The sequence below is a fragment of the Curcuma longa genome, chromosome 2, assembly GCF_044706935.1.
Source record: "Curcuma longa cultivar G26 ecotype Majalengka, Jawa Barat chromosome 2, ITB_CL_G26_1.1, whole genome shotgun sequence".
NCBI lineage: Eukaryota > Viridiplantae > Streptophyta > Magnoliopsida > Zingiberales > Zingiberaceae > Curcuma > Curcuma longa.
In genome coordinates, this window is record NC_133862.1 from 6,320,272 (window position 1) to 6,347,438 (window position 27,167).

At 33.6% G+C, this 27,167-nt stretch overlaps 1 protein-coding gene across 1 annotated transcript; it reads right to left on the reverse strand.

The window, feature by feature from the left end:
- Positions 1 to 1,915: 1,915 nt before the first annotated feature.
- On the reverse strand, positions 1,916 to 25,196 carry LOC141821965 (protein unc-13 homolog). The gene is made up of 26 exons (XM_074709364.1): positions 25,118 to 25,196; positions 24,870 to 25,045; positions 24,731 to 24,795; positions 22,886 to 23,189; positions 22,263 to 22,329; positions 21,932 to 22,094; positions 21,161 to 21,328; positions 20,952 to 21,062; positions 20,549 to 20,758; positions 20,342 to 20,443; positions 18,467 to 18,697; positions 17,521 to 17,595; positions 17,202 to 17,273; positions 15,181 to 15,366; positions 14,900 to 15,058; positions 12,578 to 12,670; positions 11,778 to 11,849; positions 9,112 to 9,229; positions 8,208 to 8,386; positions 6,221 to 6,302; positions 4,972 to 5,082; positions 4,781 to 4,887; positions 3,443 to 3,520; positions 3,280 to 3,375; positions 3,003 to 3,098; positions 1,916 to 2,213 (listed from the first exon to the last, which is right to left on the reverse strand). The coding sequence occupies exons 1-26, from the start codon at positions 25,123 to 25,125 to the stop codon at positions 2,052 to 2,054; spliced, it is 3,291 nt and encodes a 1,096-aa protein (XP_074565465.1). The 5' UTR covers positions 25,126 to 25,196; the 3' UTR covers positions 1,916 to 2,051.
- Between the last annotated feature and the right edge of the window lie 1,971 nt (positions 25,197 to 27,167).

The following is a 27,167-nucleotide window of genomic DNA, read 5'->3' on the forward strand; positions in this document are numbered from 1 at the left end:
ATAAACAGATAAAAAAGATGGTGATCAGAGATGGCAACCTCTTGTATTCTTTAGCATTTGCAGTGTTGGTCAAGATGTAGTGACAGTTTGACAGATCAAAGATGAGTTTACAAGAGAGATTTACACGAAAGAGGATTCGGAAGATGATTTTTGGAAGTTTTTCCTCCACTGGAATCGTGAAGAATGACATCAAGTGTGGAAAAGAAATCTTGTTTTGGCAGAAACAAATACTGTGCTTGTAGATTGATTGATCAGTTTGTGCCACGACAAATTTTTGCTATGGTTTACAAGGAGTGAAATTTCAAAAACAATAGGCTCTTGTTTCAAATGAAACGAAGACTCTTGGCTTACGCTAGCTAGTATTGTCAGTGTGCAGGTGTAAATGAGATAGCTGATACACGTGATCTAGATTGATGTTATTGAAATTCATATTGAAGAATCTTTTTCTTGTTAGGTAGCAAGACACACGTCTATGTTTTGCAGACATGGCCAGAGGACATTGAGAAGTGAGAGCCTGAATGGTATATTCAATTGTTCTCAGAAACTTTGATCAGTGCATGGAAAAGGCAAGCTCTTTTCTTTCTCCTTCAAGTGCTTTTCAAATTGGAAAAGCAAAAAAGGAGAAATGGCAATCCACATTTGGAGAGTGATGAACAAAGAAGCTTTTTAGAGCACTTCGCTTTTGTTTATGTTTCTTTTCTTCTTTTCTTTGGAGGGTGCTTTAGTGGGGTTCAGGGCAATGATTTGAACTAAGACTAGTAGCTAGTATTTGAGCCATGTTTTTGAAATTGGATGGGTGACCCGATTCGGACCTGAGCCACGAACAAAAATAGACCTGAGTCACGAACAAGTAAAGATCTACAAAAACATTTAAAAAGCGACAAAACTCTAATATATTGATAGATTTATGTGTGATGTAAGGTGCATTTAGAAGATGAGAAAGGTATATGTGAAAGCATGTTTGATGCAATCATTTAGTCCTGAGCTAGCACAAGATGTATCATAGATGCAAAGAGTGCACAGATGCAAAAGTGGCAACAAAAGGAAAAGAATATGAAATGATTAGGAAGCCACTGCTTTCAGCTAGAGGGCTCCTTTATTTTGCAGCAGAGTTCTTTCAAAAAAGATGGCAAAAAAGTAAAAAAGATCATCATAATACTTCTTAGGGCTCAGTTTACTCATGAGGAAGGGAAGGAAGAAGATAGGAGATGAGAGCAGACCAGACTTATTTACCTGAGCAAAAGAGGAGGACAAAGCATTGGCGTGACGACATTATCTTCATCTTTCTCACTACTCATGCGAGTCATCGACTGCCTGTATCACACTGCCCTGCTCATGTATACTTGCTGCCATTTTCTATCTGAGCCAAAAGAGAACATTTCAAAGGGGATTCCATTGAGAAATGTCCAGTCAATTTGGCTCGAACTTTCTTAAGTGGAACCACAGGCGACATCCTTTTGAATATCTACTATGATGTGTGTGTGTGTGTGTGTGTGTGTGTGTGTGTGTGTGTTGATTGTATTTGTTAGAACTAAAGGCTACAATCCAAAAATTGTTCGAGTTGATATACTGAAAAACTACTTCATAACTAACCTTAAGATGGTAACATACCTTAAATTGTCATCTCAAACTGCCTTTGTAGATCAAGAATTGCCTGAAATGCAAAAGGCAATTATAAGCTAGGTGATGCAATTTTATCTACTAAATAGAAATAATTTATAGAATATCAAGTGTATAATTGAGAACGAACCCCTGCAACAACACCAGAAAAACATAAATTGTGAGAGACAAGAATGGAATAAGTAGTACAAAAGTCCAAATTATGACAATACATATAAACAATCTTACACAGCATAAATAAAGTGTTCGGGTAATATTTTAGCAAGCTGCAATCAAGCTAATTGGAGAATGATAATACTTCCAAAACAGAAATAGATGGTCACCAAATAAATGAGTCAGTCTGTTCATACAATATATAAATAACAAAAAGAAAAAAATAAGGTTTGGTCAATTTCTACAACAAGATGATGACAAATAGCACAAACAATGCCTCAGCTAGATGACTTGGGTATTTTGAACTGCTTCTTAAGGAACTGAGATGCTTCAGAATCACTTCTGTGACACAAGATCCTCAGAAGAGTTTTGGTATCTGCTCCAAATTTGCTTCTGCCTCCTTGAGTGACATCTCTCAAGTCATCAATCAAAACACGTGTCTGTGAAATTTGAAATTATCTTTTAATTCAATTAGTATTTATAATATGCAAAAAACAACAGATTTATATTCAGGGAAACTTGGCATGAAATAAAATTGTGGAGCACACTAATTTGTCAAATTACAAAGTAAACCAAGTGATAAGGCTGCCAATGTCATCCCAATCCCCATAAAAAAATGTGGAGTTGCTTTAGGAGTAGATAAGCACAGTCAAAATTTATCTAAAATTACGAACATCATATTTCCCACAAGGCTAAGTACTAGTGATTCGGCCTTGCATAGTGCTCACATGCTTGATAATGATGTTGACAAACAATAAGATGTTCATCTACAAACAGGTTTAAATTCAGTTTTTTCCCCCTCTATTGGTCCTAGGATGTTATATTAATTGTAACTTTATCCACCTGCTTTTCACATTGGTTCAGACAAAAAGAGCTCAAGCCAACAAGAAATATTTCTGGTTGCCTGTAATGAACATGCAGAAGGAATATCCACTATATAGAAAAACACTTCCAAAGGTGCCAAACTAGCTGAGTCCTGGCCTGTGCTCTTGGCATTGCCTATTGCTAAACAGGTGACGTGCTGTGCCCAGCCTGGCAAGGCTAAGGAGTTGTGTCAGGCACAACTTTCCTGCTCATGGGCTGACCAAAGTATGACATTTAGAGGTTCGTGAACCTATCGCATATTGTGTTTAGTCTTTTAGATTTGTTCAATTAGAGAACTACAATGATTATTTATTGTTATATTTCTTCTATTTTTTTGGCATAATAATGAAACAAGATATCAATACCTCATAGCCAAGCAAACTTATTACAGGTCGAATGCGTGCCACAAGATTTTCAACAGTTCCTCTAGGTAATCCATCACCACCAGATATAAAAAATTCCTGAGTTTAAAAAAAAAAGATAAAAACATTAAATACATTTACAATTATTTCTTAAATAAAAAGGTATTGTGTGCCTTCAATAAAGAATGGCGGTGAGTTGTATGAAAGCATAACATTCTATTAGAATTTCATATAAACAGATTCTGGAAAGCAATTTCAGCATAGTGGTGGCTTATCATACCTTTAGGATTTCAAGATCATCTTCAATTAACTTAGCATCACTTAAGAAGAATACACGTGAAGGCCCTCCATCAAGTATTACCCGCAACAAACCATCCTACAGATGAGGAAAAACAAATTATTACCAAACCTACTCTTGAAAGCTTTGTTAGCACGTTAAATACCAGTGATGCTTGAAGGAGCCCTGTGACAACCCGATCCCTGAGTGGCTCAAAAATAACATCACAAAGCTGATTCAAAACCTGCAAATAGCAAGGCGTATGATCAGTTAACTCCAGTGTATTGAATAGAAAAATGGACTGTAAGAAAAAATATAGAAAAAAATTTTCATTTTAGAATTGCAAAATTGCACAGAAATAAGGCATCTATTGGTATACCGTGATTGTTGTGGAATATAACTTCCATCACAATTACTTGTAATCTTATAAAGTTTTTAAAAAACAATTAGTTGCTGTTTGATGACTTTGATCCTTAGGCCACATTATGCGCTTAACTTGAAAGCAACGGCTATATGTTAATTGATATCAGGATCTGAGCTGAAAAGTTTACATTCTCAAGCTTCAATTTATAAAATGAATGTGAAATCAGCAAAATTGTAGGCAATGAGAATTGGTGGATGGACCAATATGTGGTCCTCTTCTGATCATAAGGAATCTCAATGCTGGATATGATTTTTATTAGCAATAAGTGGATTGAGTAGCAATGGAAAATGAATCGATCAAATTAGTGTTCTTTTACTTCAGTTCATATTTGAACATTGTCAATGTAATTAAAAATGATTTACTTAATATAATATAACTAATGATATTACCTGCACAGAACTCAAATGATAAGATTTATGGAGTCGACCATAAATAGTTGGAACAAACACAACATATTAGGATGATGAGAATGCCCTTGGATCCTTGCTTGAAGTATCTAGGGTTTCTGTAATTTATTCAATGATCTGAATTCTGATTATTGTGTTAATGTTTCATAAAATTTTACTTCTCGATGTTGTCATATAGAGAACCCTTACTCCAAGTATTTAATACCTAAATTAGATGCTGGGAGTTAGTATCGCCTAAACCAGGAATAACCACTACCATTTAAATAGCTTTACAACCTGCTCTTATAATATGCCAAAGGAAACTCTTATACTATGTTTAATGACCCGTGAAATAGGCTTGCACCTTCACATACAATCATTATGCTAAGGTGCAGTGATCCAGTATTGCTTGGTTCTGGATTTATCATGATAATCTCATGACATTCCCATCAACACACACTTCTCTTGCAGAATAAGCCAGATAGTATTACTAACTGCATCATAGACTTGTAGCAATTCTGAAAGACAATATGGAAATTGGAAGTATTCATTCTTTAATCAAATTATTTGACAGCTACTGTTTAGTCATAACTGACCAAGTTAACTTGCAATAATTGCAATTGCACTTGTTCAAACTCAATTTCCATCTAGATGTATAACAATCTTTGAGTTACTGATCCATAGATTAACTTACTGAATCAAAAGCATCAATGAGTGCCTCCAGCCTAGCTTGAGAAACGGAATTCTTGTAAAGATTGCTAATATATGGCTCCCTCAAGTCCCAGAAAATGACCTTTGTTCCTAAACAAAAAAAAAAAAAGTTGTCAGCACTAACTCTTTGAAACTCGTGAATCAACAGAAATCTCAAGCAACATCAAATAGTACCTGAAAATTCACATATCTTGTCGATAGCTGCATTAATTTCCTTTCTACTTCTTTCGAATGCATTCTTCTGATTCGAGTTGAAGCTTCTGGACTTGTCACTCATTGGATGCCCTACATAAAATTTAGACCTACATAAACTTCCTTCCATAATGCTGATCCATAAGTAAATATCAGCTTGTGAGATATCAATATATGACATGATAAATTGAAGCAAAATAGCATGTCCAGAAATGAATAATGATTATCAGTGTTGATGTGTGACCAAAGGAAACTAATTGCCATAATAATCCATTGTAAGAGCAGAGATTCTAAAGCCGTGTGAGTCTTTTGATCCTTCTCCGTTGAACTATAACTATAACTATAAACTAGCATGATAACCATTTACTGAGATCATATCCGCACTAAAATTAATAAATTCAATGCATTACCCACTTTCTTACACAAAGCAATTTTAAATACTGTAACTGACAAAGTAAAAATAGGATGGATCCTTCCGCAGTCTTATAAAAAAGAAAAAAAATAGCCTAAGAGGCACATGAAAGAATTCCTTTTCATTTCAACATTTTTTTATCATACTAGCAAATTGTTACAAATATAATGATCTTGTTGTACAATAAAGCAAAATATCTATAACTCTTTTGGGATTTTCATGTTCATCCACCTTAATGATTATCATTGACAGTATACACTTAATTGCTCACAAATAACATTTTTTATATTTCATAACAATCTAGTTCCCTTGGTCTTCAAATCTTTGTTTTAACTTTTTTTTATGTAAAACTTAAAGTACCTCTATGTTTTAACCAGTTTTATACTAGAAAATGAATTCGTCAAACTAATCTTGTAGAATACACACTCCAAGGTCCATGTACCTATTACTTCTATAGATTTCTTTCCAGTACACCCCTCCAGTTATTTTCATCCATTTATTGGTTAATATGCAGAGAAGCTTTTCAGAATCTAGCAGTTATCACTTTTTTCAAACGGACCCATTTCATATCTAAAATAACACAATAGGATTGGTGAATCTACAGTCCACTTAATCTATTTAAGAATTCAGCTTTTACACTGACGATATCAATAAATGAATGGATTTACACTGACTTTATGAGTAGCATAAACTATAATGAATGGATTTACACTGACTACATTAATAATAATCACAATTCAACTTCAGTAACTGCTAAGAAAGGATAGAATAAAGATATTATGAATGCATGCTGAAAGGATAATTAGCATAGAGACGTACTAATGCTAAAATTTTCTTGCTTCTTCCTTGTCCAACGATCATAAATGCTGTCTTCCAGTTTATTTAATTGAGTAATGGCATACTGTATGCAAGACAAAATTCCTCATGAGTATGAATTACAACCATCTAAAAAACATATTAAGACTAGCAGGAAAAATCATATCAATTATACTATAAAAAATTATATATTATTGTATGCTGTAGTAAAAAGACTAACTACTTTTGAGTTTTAATCATTAAAGGTTTATAACTGGAATAACTACAACAATACACAACCCAGAAGTACCTTACAGAGGATACACAATATAAAAAAAAAAACTTTAAATTTTGAAATAAAACCTAAACAAATGAAAAACACGTGCATGTGCAGAAAATCTTTCAAAATCATTTAAAGCTACTTAGCATTCACAATAACTTCTAACTATAAGTCATTAATGAATTCCCTAAGCTACTTAGTATCCACATGTGCAGAAGCAGTGGCAATGTCTCTCCACCTTCTCCGTCCTCCACTTCTTCACTGTCCTTTCTTCCTCCCAGTCAGTTTCTTCCTCCTTATTGCTGTCTACCAACACCACATCAAGATCTTGGCAAGAAATAAAATTTTAAACCTTGTTGAATGTTACAAGTGATATAGCCTTACAGACAAGGCACCAGAGATATAAGATTCATGTGGATGGTACCAAATATTTACTATCTTGACCAGTTCTTACACAATAAGAATCCCTTTCCCACCTGTATAGAAAATGAAAAGGTTATTGGTATTTAGCTTAAATTTTTTTGCCAAACACCTGATTGAAGATTGTATTCCAAATAAGTTACTTCACTCATCCTCATATCTTCTAACGATCATACAAAGATGGATCTCTGCCATCTAAGGTAAGCTTAAAGAAAGATTAGGTAATTCATCTACAACTGGACGAATCACTTCTAGTCTTTTTTTGCTAGCTTTTTTATCATCAACTCAAAAAAAAATCATTGTGAGTGACTTACTCAGGTTGTTCGGACAATATTTTCCTCATTGTAAGAGTTCTTCTAAATGTTTATCACAACAATTTTAAACTCAATTGGGGTATTAATCTTGAAGGGCCAAACTATACAGCTCTATGGGCATAATTGTAAACCTAGACACTTGTATAAGAGATTAAGTTTGGTTGGGATGAGCCCACTCTAAAATCTAATTTAACTCTAACCTTAGTCTTACCCATGGCTCTGCAACTCCATCCTTCCAACAGATACTTCCTCATTTCAGTTAGATTCGAGTAAACAGATGAGTGGAAGTAACTAAACAAAAGATAATGCAAAATCACTATATCAACAACCATGTTACATATAAAGTTCCAAGTATAAGCTACATGCAACTGTCAGGTAGTATTCCTCATGAAGTACTAAGCCCCCTTGGTCTTACCCATGGCTCAGATTGAACCTGCTACCACATCCTACCTAGAGTCTCATTCACCTCTCTAATCTGTTGTTTTCACCAATTTGCCTCTTTCCAAAATCTTTTAGCTTGAACCAGCCAACATCAGAAGCCACCTTCTGGCTAGCATACATCCTAGAATTGCATGAACATTCAAGGAAAGAACTGTTATCTTGCATATTTGGTCATTTTCCCACTAATATCAACCGCTTAACATATTTCAGTTGACTGTTCAAGTTGACTGCATGAATTAAGACACGTTAAAACACTGTCAACTAATACATTAAACAAAATTAAACCAAGTAGTGCTAGAAAAAAAGTGAAGCAAATAATCAATAGTAATAAAGGTTTAACATAATAAACTATACTTGAAATAAAAGTTTGCTAGATATATATTACAATAAAACCACCATGCAAGCACAAACTATGCCATCAAAAGACACGAAAATGAAATTGGTTAAATAAATACAACAGAATCATAAGGGAAGTCATAGGAGGCAAACTGATATTTTCTGAAGGACAATTGAAATACTACTAAATTTAAGATACAGGAATAGCAAAAGAACTCACATGTAGAGTATTCAATCGTACACACAGTTTTGCAGTTGTCAGTGAACTTATTTGACTTGATTTTTTATCTTCCACCACTCTAATTTCTGCTACTTCTTTCTTTACAAATGCCTTGATTCCACTTTCTTTCTTGTACCGAGTAAGAATAGGTTCAGGTGGTATTAGATCCTCTTTATTAACTGCAGGAACCATATCCACAATGATAAACTATAAGAAAACAAATCATGAAACAGTTGCATCAAATTGATATTAACACAGCTGATGTTGTTAGATATATTTAACCGCAAATCCTGACATATCTAGTTAATTTTTGATATACAGTTAATAAATACAAACAACAGTTCACAAAATTATATCTCATATGACCTAGCAACAGAAAATGACAATCATATACACTATCATAAGAAAAACAAAACAAAAATCTGTCTTCAAAATGCTTCTAGAAAACAAAAATATGAACTTCAATACACCAGAACAAAGGGATCAACCACAACATTAAGATAAAGTAGCATTGCATGAAATTTTAAAGATAGATCTTGAATCTTCCAAATCCCTGACTGTTAATTAAGATAACAGAAAGGAATAATTTAGAAGAAACCAAAATCATAAATACTAAATTCTCAAAAACTATTAATCCTTCCAGGAAACCTTCCACCATCCTGCTGCTGGTAGCTTAATCTATAGTGAAATGACCAGATCTGCAATTCTATACATGTATTAGCACTCATTGTCAAGTGTTACAAAGAGAGGATTAAGTGACAATGGACCAAAAATATCATCTGCAATAAATTTAAATTAGCAAAAAAATTTATCACAAAGCTTATTGTTCTAGGTACAAGGAAGGCTAATGAACAAAAATAATCAACTTGGTATTATCTAAAGCGAGAAAACAGGTATCACTCACCTAGCTTTTCGATTACTCCTTGTGTATAAACTAGAAATGTATTGTCTAGACCACGGCAAAGGCTGTTCAGTTCTCCAACGCCCATTGGTACATTAAGAGCAAAAAATTGATCAACTGTCTGCAATTAAGAATTTAACACCGATAAGATGAGCTGAAGATAAATATTGGAAAAACCCCTTTCTTTTAAATTTAGAACACAACAGCAAATTACAGATTGTGGTGATTATTGTAAATGCAATTTAAAGGATGACAGAATAAGTCGATGATGTTTTCCCTTTTCAGAAAGGATCACCATAAGCTCCAGCACACTACCTCTTGATGAAAAGTTCAAATAGGTGCAACAGAATCATAGGACTCATTTATTGAAAACAAGCACTGGGAATTTTGACATTGTAGTATATCTTTGGTAAATATCAAAGCACAAGTCCACAATTTTCTGCAAATGTGTAAACATATTGTTGAGCACTTGAGCTAAACATAAATTAACAGTATGCATTCTTGTTAAGATATTCATATATTGAGAAGATGACAGTCATCGTATTAGCCATGAAAATATATCTATGTACAGTTTCATTTTTTACATGCATTATCAAGAGGTTAGTAGTCTTTGACCCATCTATGCAGCGTTTCGAAATCTTAAGCCTTGCCAAGCAACATGGTACAATGTAACATTGCAATAGTTAACAAAAACGCAATATAGGTAATCTCCCCTTTGCTGCCCATTTTGATCACACATGAGTATTGTATTTTGCCAACATTTGGCATGTTTTGACACACTTCAACACACATCAAGATAAATTCAAATGGTTTGTATAATTTTATAGTTGTTTCTTTAAAATTTTAATTCACCTTGGCACACACTGAAGTAAAAATGATAAAAATAAATTAAATTAAATTAAACTAGCTAATTAATATAATCATATTAAAAGTAGAAATCCAAATGAAAAAGAAATTTGAATAACACTCATTCGATTCATCTTGACATGCTTAATTAATGTAATGAAATCCAAATAAAAAAGAAATTAGAATAAAATTCATTTGAATTCTTCTCGGCAAGCTTAAATGCATGTCGAAGTGTGTCAAATATTGGTACAGTAGTACAATCAAATTTTAATGCAATTGACTATCTACTGGCCATAACCTTAGTTTTTAGAGGTAAACAAACTAAATGAAAATGAAAGGGTGTGAAAGGAGTAAGACTCATCTAAATTCAACTAGGCAAGCTTACATGCATGCCAAAATGTGCCAAGTGTTGACACAACATGGTGCTGAAGTCATAATAGTCTGATTGCATTGAAACTCTAGAATGAAATGAGCAAGTGCCTGGCATCCATGTACCATTTTATCTAGCTAAGGCACTTGTTAGTTCAACTTACAATATAATATGTTCTGTTTCCATGTATTTTCAGTCAGTTGATTGAATAGCCTTTGTTTGAAATAATGAGTTTGCTCCTAGATTGTTAGCATTTTTTTTAAAGAAGAAAGTTAGTATGGCAAGAGAGTATCCTATCATTAACATCATATAAAGCTTGAGTACATTACTTCCTACAATATTATTAAGCTTGAGGGTTATATATAATTATATATAGGCATGTGTCAATAATTCTAAGAATTTTGAAGATCATGGTCCAAGAACTGCTAAACAGATTCAGATGAAACATTGTGCTACCCTTACATAAGCAATGAAGTTTAAAAACTGCCAAACATCAGTTTTTTGGGGAAAAGTTCTGTACAAAAGTGGATAGCTTGGATGTCTTGACAAATAGCAAAAAGATGATTGAGATTGTTGAGAACTGTGATACGAGAACAGGTTGAAGATAGAGGAGTTTCAAATGTCGGTGGTGGAATATGATGGTGGCAATGTTTGAATGCAAAGAAACACTGATGATTACTCAAAGAACTGATAATAGGATATGCTTCAACCAACAATCATGTGAGCAACCGCCTACTCAAAACAAACCATACAGCCAATGCATAGACCAGGAAAATTCTCCATCACAATCAACTATGCAATACGCAATGAAACAAAAAGAGTATGTATTGGTAAAACATGGTCAGAAAACACAAAGGTCTGACTGGTCATAACTCCCCCAAGGAGAGGGTGAGAGGGTAACACATATATAGGGAGAGAAGTCATGGCCGAAGGAGGGGACTGCCCCCAAAAAAATTTATTGGCAGAAAGTGATCATTCTGGATTTTTTTTTTTTCTGCCAAAGTACTAGCAAAGAAATCATCATTCTGAATTATGCAATGAAAATGCAATTGTCAAAAGATAAAAAATGCCCATGTAGTATTTTCCTGGTCAACTTACACAATGATATCAGTTTCTCCTGAAAGATCCTCACCTCATATTGAATAAACAATTTTTTATTTTAAATTTTCACTTAATGTGCAGTATATATCCAATCACTGTCCATTCAGTTATGACCTTGTGCTGTACAACAATTACTAAATGAGAAGTAAAAGAATACCCGAACCAACTGCTATGCTATCAAAAGCTACTGAGTAATACCACTAGCCTTCGACTTATTTCAGTTTTCTAACAAATAATGTATATGCAAGCAAATAAAAGATCACGCGCACCAAACATTTCGAACAAAGAATACCACAAAATATTCAAAATTTCTTTCCTAGCACTCAAAATAGGTATAAGTGTTCAGTTTTACTTCTTCAATTATTCTGTAGACTTCAACAATGGAACTTCCATGTCGCTGCTGAGGTGATATAGGCTCCCAATCCTACAAAATAATCTGAGTTACATGAGCATGGCATCTCAGTAAACAGTAAGCAAAAAAGGTGATCTATATTTAAACTCATCTTTCAGCATACCACACATATTAGTAAAATTTATAAATGTTTTTAAGTTCCAATAAACAAGATAAGGCATGCAATGTCATAAAGACAATTCATAAAACATGTACCAATCATCTTCAATGCTAAAAAAATTGCATCAAGAAGCAAGTTGCAGCTCACAAGAACCAAAAACAGGAAATATGAAACCCTTACAAGTTAAGCATCTCAATGAAATCTGATAGAAGAGATAGTTTAGCCAATCATAGCTTGTTCAAACATTACATAATCAGAGTATCAAATGTGTGTTGTTTCCATCAAGCTGCCAGAGCACAGCTGAAATATCTCATGCAGCCAACCAAACCAGACAGACACAAGCTTTTTCCATGGTGAACTGCAGCACTTCTGATGCAGGCTCAGACAATAGAGATACTTCCTCATTCTCTGCTTTCATATGTGGCAGCATGAGTGATTCTACCAAATCTTCCTTTCTGTGGCATGGCACACGATATGCTGACTAGCACGCCGACATGGAAGAGACTTTAAACTTTGGGTAGGTTGATGGAGTATTATATATGAGAGCAAACTCCTCATATATTTTCAGTAACATTACAGAGCCAAGAAGCTAATAGTGCATGGAAGTAAACTTTTTCAATTAATCGAAGTAATAATCTACCTCCTGTTGAACAGACCGCTTGACCCATCCGACAATTCTGTCTAGCTGCAAGTTGATCCAGCGCAAAACCAAAGTACCAGATATCTTTTCAACCTAAGAAAGAAAAAAAAGTTAGTAGATTATTCACAATGTGGCCCCAGCATACTTTTGAAAGGCATGGTACTTCACTATATTTCATTCTCATCAATGACGATCTTTATTACTTTATGTTTCAAAATAAAGCCATGTTCTAACATGAATATCATATGTTAGTATAGGCCTATGATAAGTTGTATGGACCAATCTGTAAATGTTTTAACTATCAGCAGCTTTTTTGTAAGCATCCATACTTTATATATATAGGTAGTGGGGGCTACCAAGGATGGACACTGTTCGGTTACTGGCTTCATAGATAAAACTGAGCCTAAACCGAATTCTTTTAGGTTTGAAAAAATCAACCCAAAATCAAACCGAAACTGAAATAGTTTGCATCGAAACTGAACTGAAAATTTCAGTTCAGTTTAAACTGAAACTTTGATTAAAAAGAAAATCACAAACTAAGGGCATATCAACTATATGGAAGCAAATGGATGCGAGTACTCACCCTTTTATGTCAGTCCATTGATCTTGGCCTTATGAGCATCTTCTGTTGCTATTTATCTTGCTATGAGACCTGGGAACCAGGCGAAGTCTCTTTATATGGGTAACATTTTTCATGGTCACGACATCATTCGGAATATGTTCTAGTTACGTCAAAGTGACTCCGAGATGATCACTCATGTGGGTTGCTTCAAGGCTATTGCCATTGATCCTAGAAAGATATTCCCAATGAGATATATAGGATCGCTTCTATAAATTGCTCACAAACATGTTCCTCCTCATAGTTTGACCAGAACTAAAGTCAACAAAATCTCAAGTTTTGGAAGACACAAAATTGCTCCTCTCTCCCAAGGCATATATGGGGGTGTTGCGAGCCTCAACCAGTCTCACCATCATCTAATCCTACAGTTGAGTGATCTACCTGTTGATTCATCTGCTAAAGGATCGCACAATAGTCATAGAGAGCAATAATGTGGTAGAGATGATCATTCTAAAGACCAGAATAGACCCAAATGTCCAAGAGATACTTGACCAAAACCCCACTATGACCCCTTAACCTCTTAAACTTAGGCATAGTAAAAATACTTGCTAAGTTCTTCATTGATCCCCCATGGATGTTCGACTCAGGGACCTCTGAGCATATTTCTGGTAACATCTCATTCTTTACTCTCACGACACTACCATGTCTCACCAGTGACAAAATAGCTAATCTGTCTTGCTCGTTGGTAATTGGAAATGTCTTAATTTTTCTACTGTTTTTATATTCATATTAGTAAGCTCACTGAACCTTTGAATTGTTCTTCTTATATTTGACGAAACTTCTATACCTATTCACAATTCTATGTCTTAAGGTCTCGTACATGCATTGGCGTTGACATTGACATTTTTAGTTTCACCTTTTCCCAAATTCACATCTATCTTGGTTGTCCTACTCTTCAACACTTGAAGTTAATGATCTCTAGTCTTTCTAATCTTCCATTCCTTAAGTGTGAGTCATGTCATTTATACAACCATATTAGGCACACTTATCCTAGAAATGTTTATGAGTGTGTCTCAACATCCTTTGTTTCAGTATATTTAAATGTTTGGGGTCCAAGTCGTGTCAACTCTCCGCGACCCCGCGGATGTCGCCATGGGGTTGCGGAGGCCATCTTGATCCCGTTGCAAACTTCGCAGGGTCGCAACAAAGACGTCCGCGGTCACACAGATGCCATGTAGAAAACTTAGGTTAATAATTAAACTTAAGTTATTAATTTCAATCAACTCGTAGTTATAAATAAATAACCTAAATAGGCTTATTCAAACCCTAATAAAACTATCCCATTAATTTATATATATATATATATATATATATATATATATATATATATATATATATATATATATATATATATATTATTTATTTTAATTCAAAAATATATAATAAAATTTGTATTTGTTTATTTACCATATGGAGGCGCCATTATCCTGTATTTTTTAATTATTTTTTGTATTTTAATTTTTTATATTTAAATTAATTTTTTATTTTTAATTAATATATTTTATATTTAAAAATGCAAAACCACATTGCACTGCGTGATACGGTATCGAAACCATATCATTACAATCATAAACCAAAATTCCAATGCGGCTCGAGATTTTAAATCATAGACAATTACACAAATACAAATAAGACATAACAAACATGCAGAGAGGCAGATAGAGAAAGGGAGCAAAACAGGGATAAATTAAGAAAAGAATTACCTGATACAGAGACAAGTTTTTCCTACAATAATCATCCAATTGATCTTCTCCAAATGAAGACGAAATTACTGACAAGACATACTGTTCAAGACTTTCAGCCACAGGAAAAACAGTTACAACATCCTCTGTAAGATGCTCTGCACGATCAAGGAATGGTTTCTGGAACAACATGCAAATAAAAGATTTACAAAGCTCCGTTACACAAAATTTCATTAAAAATAGAATATAAAGGAGTACCAAAGAGTCAAATATTACATAATAGAAATTAGATGCTGACTTACCAACTTATTTCCATAAAATTTGTGAAGTAAGGAAGCAGAAATAACTGCTGCCTTTGAATACCACTTTGTAAATATGGGCATAAATATGGTTGAATCTTTCTTTAATAGTTTTTTTGACTCCTCTCCAAGATAAGCCAAAACATGTTCATGCCCTGTATCAGCTCGAACTTCAGCAGCATGTGTGATCTGCAGGGAATAAAATAGAATAGTGTGACACTAATTTAAATGGATCCAGTGAAGTACTATAATAAGTCATAGAAAAAAGAAACCAAATTAATTCATGCATTAAACAGGTGAGGACGTCATGAAAAACTCATGGGAAAGAAAATGCAAGTTGTACATTTCTAGAGGATTCCTTGGTCTCAAAAGAATACAAGCATATCCTCCTTTCAATTTGTTGTCTAATAGTACAAGCAGCTTTGCTACATAGCTCGAGGAAAGAAAGTACTTTGGACAAGTCAACCCATACCATATCCGTCCGCCGAACGACATAGTATCGGCATCGCGACCGCGAGGGTGCTGCGAAGGGCACCGCGGCCCAAAAAGGCACCGTGGGAGGCCGGCACGGAGGGCAACACAGTCCCACGGAGGTCTGCACGGGGCCACTATAGCAACTGCAAGATTTTTTTAATGATTTTTTATTTTAATTTTAGAGGTTGAATTTTTTATTTTTTAAACATCTATTTCTTTTTTCCTATTAAAATTTTCCTTCTTTTTTTTGTCTTTTATCCATTATTTTTTTTCTTTCTTATTAATTTTTTTCCTCTTTCATTCATTATTTTTTTCTCCATCAAGATGAACAAAGAGAGTAAAAATAACCTCTTAAGGTAAATAGAGGAAAAATAAAACCTCTTAACCTCTTTAAAGATGATTATCCTTTTCCCGTCTTAGATAAAAATAAATTTATATAATATAATTTTTAACTTTATGAAATATATTACTACTAATAAACCAAATTATATTATATATAAACTAGATTTAATTTTAAACCAACCAAAATATATATAAATTAAATATAACTTAAACCTTTTTAACCTTTTTAATGGACTTCAGTTAACCTAAATTGACTTTTACGAATAAGAATCAAACATTTCACGAAATAATATCAAAACTTAAACTAACATTCAACATCTCAAATATACTTAATAATATACATCTATAATAATCAAATATTAATAAAAATATTTTTAATTAATATATTTTATATTTTAAAAAGTACTGAAACTGTATTGACACGACACAATACGACCGAAACTGTACCATTCCGGTCATAAACCGAAACTTCGACACGGGTCAAAATTTGATTACTCCATTCTTTTCCACAATTATGTCCTTGGGATTTGTTCATGCTTGTAGCAGTTCAGTTGAAAGTAAAGAGAATAACTACTTACGTATAACTACGAGCATAAATAACTAACAGCCAGTGAGCAATGTGAGATTATTTATTCTCACACTCCTCAAGCTAAAAACAGAGATTAATCGTGTCCAACTGGTACACAACAGAAAAATGAATTCAATGAGGAGGTTTGATGAAAAAATTAACTATTTGTTACCAAGAGGATGTGTATGCTGTAGTGATGTTAATTGACATAACATCTTTTAATAAGAATCATAACCTCCTTAACTCTCTTTCTCAAACTAAAGATGTCGTATGATCTGAATTTATAGAAAGGAGAATATGATGAATTAGTGATAAAAAAAATATTAAGATTCCAAATTCGAACAGCTTCAAAAGAGAGAAAACAAAGAGAAGACAAAATAGACAGTATACTTTCACAAGCTACTGCTTTAGAGAACTAGCAAAGTTGGTGCCTCTGGTCCATTAAAAAAGGAAATTGCTAGAAGATAGTAGTAAAGTTCCAGTTCCAATTTTATTTAAAAAGAGAAGATTCTAGCCATAAACATATGACAGAACTCAAACATTCTGATTGATAAGGTCCAACCATTCTGATGATGAATCATGACACAACAAAAGCCAAATTTGAAGTTAGGAAACTATGACATTTGAACAGAAGACTCACTCTTGCAAAGGCAGTTTTAATGGAAGAAGAGAGGTATGTCTCAATCTGGTCTTGATCCAACAGGTCTGTAACCTGCTTCAAAAAAGCACAATCATATTGAGCTTTGGAGTATTGTTTCAATAAAGGCTACTTTTAGTTTCCAATTTTGTATAAATTATCATCTGTAACTGTAAGGTGTGGTTTTCATGATGATGAAATCATGAAAATGCCTACATGCAAAGTTAAATTTAGAAATCTGATAACTGACTTTGTAAGTTCATAAGAAGCTTTAGAAATATCTGTTTGATTAATTCAATCACAAAATATTTGAAGAACAAACTTGTTCATTTTCTTCAAGTAAGATCCTGCGAGTAAGCATGGCGACTGTTAATATCTCTGCCATTGTGGATGCTCCCTGCATTTAATATACTAATGAGAAAAGAATACTTTGACAAAGCCAAACAGAGGCTAACGCCTAACAGATCAAAGTGAAATATAAAATTGTATCTGTTAAATGATTACCAACCAAGAACATCCAATTCAGCAGTAATATAGCAAAACCATAAAACAAATCATCCATATCTGGTCTGATGATATTCTATTCAAAGATGAGCCATATTCGATGTTTTAAGTATATCGAGCAGCAACACAGAGTTGACAAAGAAGCATAGTGAGCTTCAAATATCTTAATCTACTATTCTACCAAAAGAATATATTGATAAAGATACAAAACTAGAGAAGTGTTTCTTGAATCTTCCGGTCATGTAAGCTGAAATGAAAATTTAGTGAGGTTGTTACTATTGCCCTACTAGAGTCAATCTATCGGCCAATAGATATCACCCAATAAGAAAATATAATAAAATATCTGAAACTCATGTTTATTTCAACTATTTGAAATCAGCAACATGGATTCATTCTTCTATTAAGCTCTACGCAAGAGTCAAGACTGCATCCCAAGTCATATCACAAATATGGTTAAGATACATGCTTGCAAGGATTTAGATATTTGTAATGTTGGCTATCAAAGCCTAAAGAAATCCTCAACCTTTTTCTTTTGGGCTTGCTTCAGCATCGACATTGAATTATTACCTACGATTGATGAATAGTAAACCAAGTGTGCTAAGCTATATTAATATGACACGTATACATTATAGAAAAATTTTGACAGCTGCTATACTTTTTCATATATAAAGAACTAGCATATGTATAGCATCCAGCAAGCAGGTAGCATTGACAAATTTGGCAGTCGGCCTTATGATTACAGAAAGCTTACATTGCGGACATACCTCTGAAAAATGCAGATGGTAATCACTAAGCTTCTTATCAACCCATTTCTTAATTGGCAATAAGAAAGAATTGAAAAATGTTAAGTCTCCCCACCCATTTTCGCTTTCAATTGAACAACAAAGACTTTTCAAGTGTAGCCTTTCTTGTGGACCACGTTGCTCCTTCAGAGGTATTTTCCTCAAGTGCTGAATGACAAATTGCAGGAGTTTTTGCTCACCTGTAATAGCAAACTAAATATTGACAAAATAAACTCCAGTTAGGCAGAACAATGTCTAACATATCCAAGTGTGTGAGATATTGTAAAGTTCAAGCATAAAAAATTCAAGGTCTTAAAAGATTAACCTAGATACAAGCAGTTAGCTGTGCAAATAATTCTGTAATAAGATCTCAAATCAAAACTGAAACAAATTGCCTCGTTAGAGGCTGTTACAACCAATGCTCCAATGTTGTGGTTCAGATATCTTGAAACCTAAATAGCCAATATGTTAGTTCAAAAAAAATATGATTGGGAGACATCTTAAATTAGAGGCTGAACATTTGTGACAATCATTTAAGTGTGATATGATTGGTAGTCCGCCCCTGCACACAGCTATAAGCCCAATATAGAGGACTTTGGCCCATTTATCTCCTCTCACTCTGATTGGAATTCCATCTTACACAGTAGATAACCGTGTTATGTTAGATCTTTAGCCATTTATACTATCGTTCATTCCTTAAATTGTATTAGGTTGTTTAGGATGACGATATGGTGACTCTACATTACCTTGTTTATTTTGTCATACTAATTAAAACTAGCTTGATGCTGTTAGGAGCAATAGCTCATGCAATTATCTTAATGCTAATATAGTAATCACTCGCTCGTTACATAACCTCAATTTAAAGATGATGCTTAACTGAAAAACATGAAAATTGTTGTTTAATTGAGATTAAAAAAAAAGCTAAGTTAAGCAATTAATATGATTAATCAATGTAGCAATTCCCCCTTGCTTATTGAACTGTTAAATTACAATTATTCAGGCACATGTTTACTTCTATTTATGCCTACTGGGAACATTTGTATTCACACACCTATTTTTAAATTGGGAAGCCAATACAGGTCATTGGAGTTCAGAATTAGAGTAATTTGCTCAGAGATGGCTCAAGTGTCAACAAATTTTCTGCTTTGCTTGCTATTGATATTTCTAGCTTTTTGTGAAAGCTTCTGAATTTGCTGTTTGAGACATTAATATTCTGCTAATGTGTTGTTATTCATTTTATGGATACTTAAAGGTTGTTTTTAATGTTTTTCAGTAAGATTTTTTTGTTTCACTGACTATATTTAGTGGAAATAGTTACTTTAGTTGATGGTATGTTTTGACATTGAAGCTAAAAGTGAAGTGTTTTATTCAAAGTGTTGAATATGCTTTCTGTGGTGTATAAGTTCTCATTACACGTTGTAAGTCATGTTGTTGCAGGAAACAATATTACTTGTTGTGTTGTGATGTGAACTAAGTTGTTACAGTGATAAAACTTATTTTTTTATAAAATGCTAAGATTATGTAAACATGGGGGAAAAGTGTAGTGGAGTCCAAGTGGAGAAATTGCCATATGGCCCAAGGCGATACTTCCCCTTGGAAGGTCATCCTCGGGCATGACACCATTAGCTGAAAAAAAAATCACTCTCCATTCTATTATTGAATGAGTATATCAAGATAGTCCATATTTACAAGATTCACATAAATAACAATAAATCACTTTTCTTCTACCAGGCTCAACACAAGAAGGTCTGATGTGCAGTAAGGAATAAGAAACCAGGAAAGATTTGTTAATATCCCCAAGTAGCATAATAAGCAGTATGAAGATAATTTACCAACAAATTTTAGCTATCATTTTACCTGACGAAACAAAACCCATGCATAACATGTTTCATGGATCGTCTCTGTGATACCTAAAGTTCGCCAAGTACTCTTCAAAAATTCAAGAATTTCCTCAACCTCCTGGAATTATTAAGCAAAATAGACATTATGTGATACGGTGCTAAAATATAGAAAATATAGAACCCGTTGAAATAATTGATATTCACATGTAGAGTCAAACAATACCTCTGTAAGTTTTCCCTCGTCCAAGATGTCAAAAACACTAGAGAGCATTTTCTCATACAGTCTAACATTAAGGGGATAACCATCAGCCCAGTGGCATACTTCTCCAGTTAAATCACCCCTAGCTGGTCTCTCTGCAAGTGAGGTAGTAATTCCCCTGAGAGATCTTAGACATTCTACACGCTGAACTTCAGCAGCAGCTGGTTGAAGTAACTGGAACATTGGCAGAAAAAAACTATCAACTTGCAAGTCAAAATTATACTTTTTCTATATAGAAATAAGCAAAACAGACAGTGGGTATAAAATGGATAAAGAATGTTAGCCATAAAGAAGAGAGTCATCTAATGCCTTTAAAGAATGTAACCATAAAGAAGAGAGCCATCTAATGTCTTTATACAAGATGTACCTCGGCTTCTTCAATCTTTCTGAGAAGGTTCCTAAACTCATTGCCCTTGCGCCCTGATTCCGTAAATCCAACCACTGGGTGGTTTATGAGACCTTCTTCTAATATATTCAGCTGAGAAACAGCACACAGAGATAATGGGTAAGAGTAATATGACTTCATTTTCTGAGAGACAGTAATGACTAGTTGAGTACAGCAAGAATATGAATTACCTGCCTTTTCTGCCACCGGAGAAAAGCTTTCTTGTCGGAAAATTCTGTTCTTGATATGCAACATAACAATTCCAGTGGAATCAAGAGGTGATCCATTCTCTTTCCCACTTTACCAACAAGAGCATTAAGTAATCCTTGTCTTGTTCTGATATCCATGGATTCTGAAATCTGCAGAGTATCTATAATTCTTAAGATAAAATATCAGATAACAATAATAAAAGTCAATTGTATTTTAAGTGAATGGATCAGCTTAGCTACAGGTTACAGGACTTAGGAGGAATCAATTATACATGGTATTACTATAAGGTAGGCTAGTCAAATACAAATTGGAATTAACAACTGTTACAGGGAATATTTAAGATAACATTTGACTTGTCACCAATTCAGATGCATATGGTAATAAATGCCTAAGATTTGAAATATTCTAGGTGAAATATTCCTCATTATATGTATTATAGCAATTTCAGGTTGTTGTAAGTTGTAACTCTGCTTCTTTCTCGAGGATCAAATGTGTTTAAATTTTCACTAGGAAGTTATTTAATTATTCCATGATGTCAAATTGAAGATTCAGTTTAAAAGTTACACCAAAATGATTGAATAAAGAGAAAAGGTAACTTTTTTGCAGGAATGTCAACAATCTTTTACTCAGTATAGGTAAAACAATAAATTCCTGCAACATGTTCATAAATATAATACAACAATTTTTTTTCATATTACTAGCATAGAAAATTTGGCTAAATATTGATGTGCAAGAGATAAGAACAAAGGTACGAAGCATTCCTCCAGCTGGGCCCGCATTGTCTCTAATAGACCTACTAAACCCGTAGCACGTGGAGTTGTGGATGTAACATCTTCATTCTTGCTATGACGAAGCTTCCTCATCAATGTAGATTTCCTCACTTTCTTCTTTTCCTTTGATGGTACAATGAGACCCCTAAACACACAAGACATCCAGAAATTTGCCAGTTGCAGGTTATTGTTTTTGTATGAATTTGTAAAGACAACACCCATTTGATTTGAGAATGCATATATATGTAAGTAAAAGTGTTTGAACAATTGCCAAAAAAAAAAACCATCAAAAATGTACAAGTTCAGAATTTACCCTGATGCACCAGCAGAAGCTACAAGAATTTCGTAGGCAGTTTCTCGAAGATCATCATCATTAATACCTGCACCAAATAAAAAATAAAGGGTTAACTATTTTGTAAAATGAGAAGGTTATCGACACGCATTAACATGACTCCTTGTTGGACACTATCAATGCTCCATTGTCTATATAAAAACTACTCTTAGTTTCAATATTTATGAAAGGAGAAACATAAAGACATAAATCTCAGTAATCTATTTTTATTCAGGAGTTGCTTCAGTGATGGAGTTATCTTCCACTTTCACCCATAGAGAAAATAGCAGCAAGATATCCAATGAACAACATCATTTCAATTTGGAATGAATCTAACTTGGATATATTTTACCTACTATACATTTGAAGGGAAAAAAGATACTTTTTAGGACAAAAAGGTATTTATTTTGCCATTGATAACTACTTGAAAATGTAGAGTTTATTAATTCATTTAGTTGTGATATAATCATAAGACAAATTTGCCAATCACTCACCCTTGACCAAAGTGATAATTCAATTTCTCATAACATTGCATAAGAATATTCATGAATTCACAAGATAGTCTTTGTTAAACAATAAAAAGATTGAGTACTTATTCAAGGTACCTGTGCTAAACAAAGGCAACCTAAGTGAAAGATCAGCAGCATCAGTTAGTTGTTGTCTGGAACCCCTGAGACTACCAACTTCTTCTTCTTCATCCTCAAAGTCCTCAATATCATCTACAGTTAATTCGTGATCCTGATCCTGATCCTGATCCTGTGGAGGTTCAAATGACTCTGATCTCGACAAGTTTGTTACAATTTGTGATGGTGTTGCAACTGGAGCAGGCGGAGGAGCCCGACTTGGGGGAGAGCCAGATGATTCAGGATTTGTAACCAAAAAGAAGTCTTTCTCAGGTCCAGCATTACTCTATAAAAGAAAAAAACAAGAACATACTATAGATTATCACAATTTTGAAAATAGAAGTCAGAGCAATAGAAAAAATTCTAAAAAAGGAGAAACGAGAATGGACAATAAAAAAAGATTAATCAATAAATGTAACAAAAATTCATTGTTAATAGATACAAACAACACAATTGCAGCAGTAGGAGACAGTCCCATGTGTCTCAATAAGTGAACTCTATAAAGCCTGCATGCTCAAGCAACAATCTCCCGAGGGAGATGAGAGAATATGAATAAAACTTCATTGCTTGAATGAATAGATCAATATGATTAGAGGGATCTTTGATAAGGTTTTGCAACAATCTGATCTCATTAGGATACTAGCAAGATAGATAAGGTGTGCTGGAAATAGTAAAAAGAAAAATAAAGATAAAAATTGTATGTTAGATCTGAAATCACTTATTTTATAGTGGTATATTTTATATGCTGCAATACTTCACTCTTCTTTCCTTCGACGAAAGAAGGAACAAAAATTAAATTCCCAAAAACCTTGTACTCTCTGAATTTAATATGGAAGAACTTCTTAAGACCTACCTTCATTTACATATCAACAAAGAAAAACCTGTTAAATTATAACGTAGCGTATAATAGTTAATCTGACAACAGTTAAATGGATGGTGCGCCAACTCCTTATGAACAATAGCACCCAACCATTTTTTTTTACAACATGATTTTGTGTTAAAAAATTGTGCGAACTAATTATATTTTTAACCTCAAAAAAATGAACAAGCTTGAATACCTCCTAATGTCAACTCGTTTCATTCAAGAGTAAAACTCATAAATAGTTTATGTAAACAAGTTTGTGCACAGATTCATGATCATGTTCAGTTAACTTGTTTAATTGAATATAGAGAAAACTTGTATCTATTCGAGCACATTAAAAGCTAAAGCTTTGTTTCATATCAATAAAGTTTTAATCAACAAGCTTGAACATCAAATTTACTGCTCGATATTGAACTCAGTTCAAGCTAGCTTATTTTGCTAAGGAATAGGCTTGAACATAGTTGAGCATAGCTTGATTTGCCTCATCTCATTTGGAGCCAGTAACATGCATCTAACACCAACATTGATCACGAGTAAAAACGAAAGAAAAATAAATTATGACGGTTATCTAGATTTGCACCAGAATTTGAGTGACAGATCAGTACAGTTGATAAAATAATTACCAATTCACTATGTGGCATAACCAATGTAACTTTACCATTACTACAAACTTCATGACTCAAAATTTTCAATGAGCAGAATCATGACTTCAGAAGTTTCTCAATGATTTCCATCTTGTTACCTGATTATTATCAAGACAAATCTTTCTGATTGCATAATTACAAACTAATTTGAACATTTTCAGCTGAACAAATATGCAATGTCATATGCAACAAAATATTGCATTGGCAGTAATATATCAAAAAATAGGGATCCTTAAAGTGCTGAAATATCATATACTATGAATAAAGCAGCAATAACACAGCATAATGTGCAAAAAATGCAATGTCTTAAATGGAACTTACTGTTGCTGGATAGTCCAGACTGTCATGATAAAGTCTAATTGCTTCTGAAAGGTCAAGTGTTTCACCTGTAGCAGCAAAAGCTATTCACTGTACAATTATTTGCCAAACAGCATTGAATACTCATGGTATACTTTAGTACCTTTCTTAGTGCAGCTCAGAACATAATCAACACTGACTTGATCTATATCAATATCATCCAAGGAAATTGCACCAGGTGGAAGTACAACTTTCTTTATCAAACTTCCTGAAAGGATATAACTAAGAAGAACACGACGGTCACGACGATAGCGTTGTAACAGCTCGATAATGTTATCCCTGTAACAATTTGAAATTTTAACCATCTTAATACAAAATTCATCTGTCAATGCAAAAGATCAAGATGCATACTCTTCCATCAATAAAAGATAGCGCCAGATTCAAAATCTTTCTAGCAGAACTGCATGACGTCCAAGCTTCTTTGCTTAACTGCATCAAATATATGAAACTTGGCATGGATCGAACAAGTATACAAGCAGTGAAAGACAAAATTAGAAAGTATCTACACTTTTTTCAGCGACACTAATGGTGCAAATTTAATGACAATTGTTTTTTCAAATCTTTGTCTCAACGGTTGAGTTCTGGTACAGTAAGGCGACTTCAAAAGTCATTCTTTACCGTCCTCACAATCATTGACCTCGATCCGCCCTCAAGATTGTGATGAAAAAACATCAATCGAAAGCACAGGAATACCAATGTTTAGAAATCAAAAGAAAGTGAAAACAAATTTAACTCCAAATCCAATCTTTACAATGACTAGATCTCAAACAATATACCAGACAGAAAATCGAACTAAAGTAAAATTCCAGGAATTCGCAATGGCCACGAAAACTACGCCTTAGACGATAGCGATCATCTCAATCACTCGATCTGAAGCACAGCATAAAACAACCATTATCGTGCCTAAAGTGCAAACGGCACTCCTTTTCCTCAAAGCAACTAGTCCCTGGGCGAATTCCCAAAACCATCATCACATTCCCCACAAACCTAAGATCCACACGACCGAAGATCCAAGGAATCAAGGATGAAACTTAACGGTTCCGTGATCACTCCAAAAGACTTGAGCATTACCAGAGGAGTCCGCTCCGCTCCTTTCCTTTCCTTTCCTTCTCTCCCGATGAGATCGGACTGGAAAAAGAGCAGCGAACTACTGGCACGCCATTTCTAAAGCAAGGTAAAAAAAGGTCGAATGAAGTCGGCGCCCGTCGAAATAAACGTCTCATCCTTTTTATCCCCACGATATACCAGTCTCATTAGTGGACGCTAACTGGGCCCGCCAGAAGCAAGAAACTTCGTGTATCGCCAGACAGAGATGCAGGTGCTTCAAATGGTAATTCAAATTGGGTAGACATATAAAATATGACTTTTCACAGAAAAACGCGAAAATAGATGGAAAATACGATACCCTGCTTGAGGATGAACTGGCAGATGTGAGAGTATCTATTATAACATATAAAAGTTATTTAATAATTATTATAATATATTTATGATGAATTTAAGATTTAAAATTTATATCACGTAAAAAATATTCAACTGTTATAACGTATAAAAGTTAGTCCGTAACTACCATCTGGGTGAGTTTATAATATGAAGTTTAAAGTTTATAATATCTACAAGTTGCCTAATAGTTATGACGTATAAAAACTACCGACTAATAGCTACAACGTATTTAGGATAAGTTTAGAATTTAAATCATGTAAATTACTTAATAACTGCTATAATGTGTAAAGACTACTCAGTAACTACTACAATATGTAAAAATACATAGTAGTTGGTACAATATATTTATGATAAAGTTAACGATTTAGAGTTTAGAATCTCTAAAAAATATTATATCAAAATATTATTATCAACTCTATTAAAATTATTTAAATTTCATCAAATCATTTTAAAATAGTTGTAAAAACTATTATGCTATTACAATCTTAAACTCTAAATTCACTTTAAACATGTTGTAACAACTATCGAGTAACTTCTACACGTTGTAATAGTTATTAAGTAACTTCTACACGGTATAACCCCTAAATTATAAATCATAAATTCATCTTAAACATATTATAGTAACTACTAAATAACTTTTATACATTATGGTAAATACTGAATAATTTTTATACGTTATATCAACTACCAGTAGTTACTATGTTCGATCAGGGAGTATTTTGAGAATAAAATCCTTGATGAGTGCCAATTTGATTTTTTTTAAAGGAATATCCAGTCGATATTTTCCTTAGTTTGGTATGTACTTTTGATTTTGATTTTTGCTCTAATTATTTTATACTTTACAAATTAAAATTTCACAACTAATTGGAACTATTTTGTTTTTGCAAAAACGCTCTCCATGCTTAAGAAAAAAATATTAAAATGATGGTCGAACACTCGATTAGTAATTTTGATCAAAATT

Excerpts from the sequence above, each read along its gene's own strand:
- LOC141821965 (XM_074709364.1), bottom strand. Across the intron at positions 21,063-21,160 it reads TCCGGTGGCAGAAAAGGCAG|CTGAATATATTAGAAGAAGG; the intron begins GTAATTCATATT and ends GCTGTTTCTCAG. Across the intron at positions 17,596-18,466 it reads ACCATCTGCATTTTTCAGAG|GGAGCATCCACAATGGCAGA; the intron begins GTATGTCCGCAA and ends TATTAAATGCAG.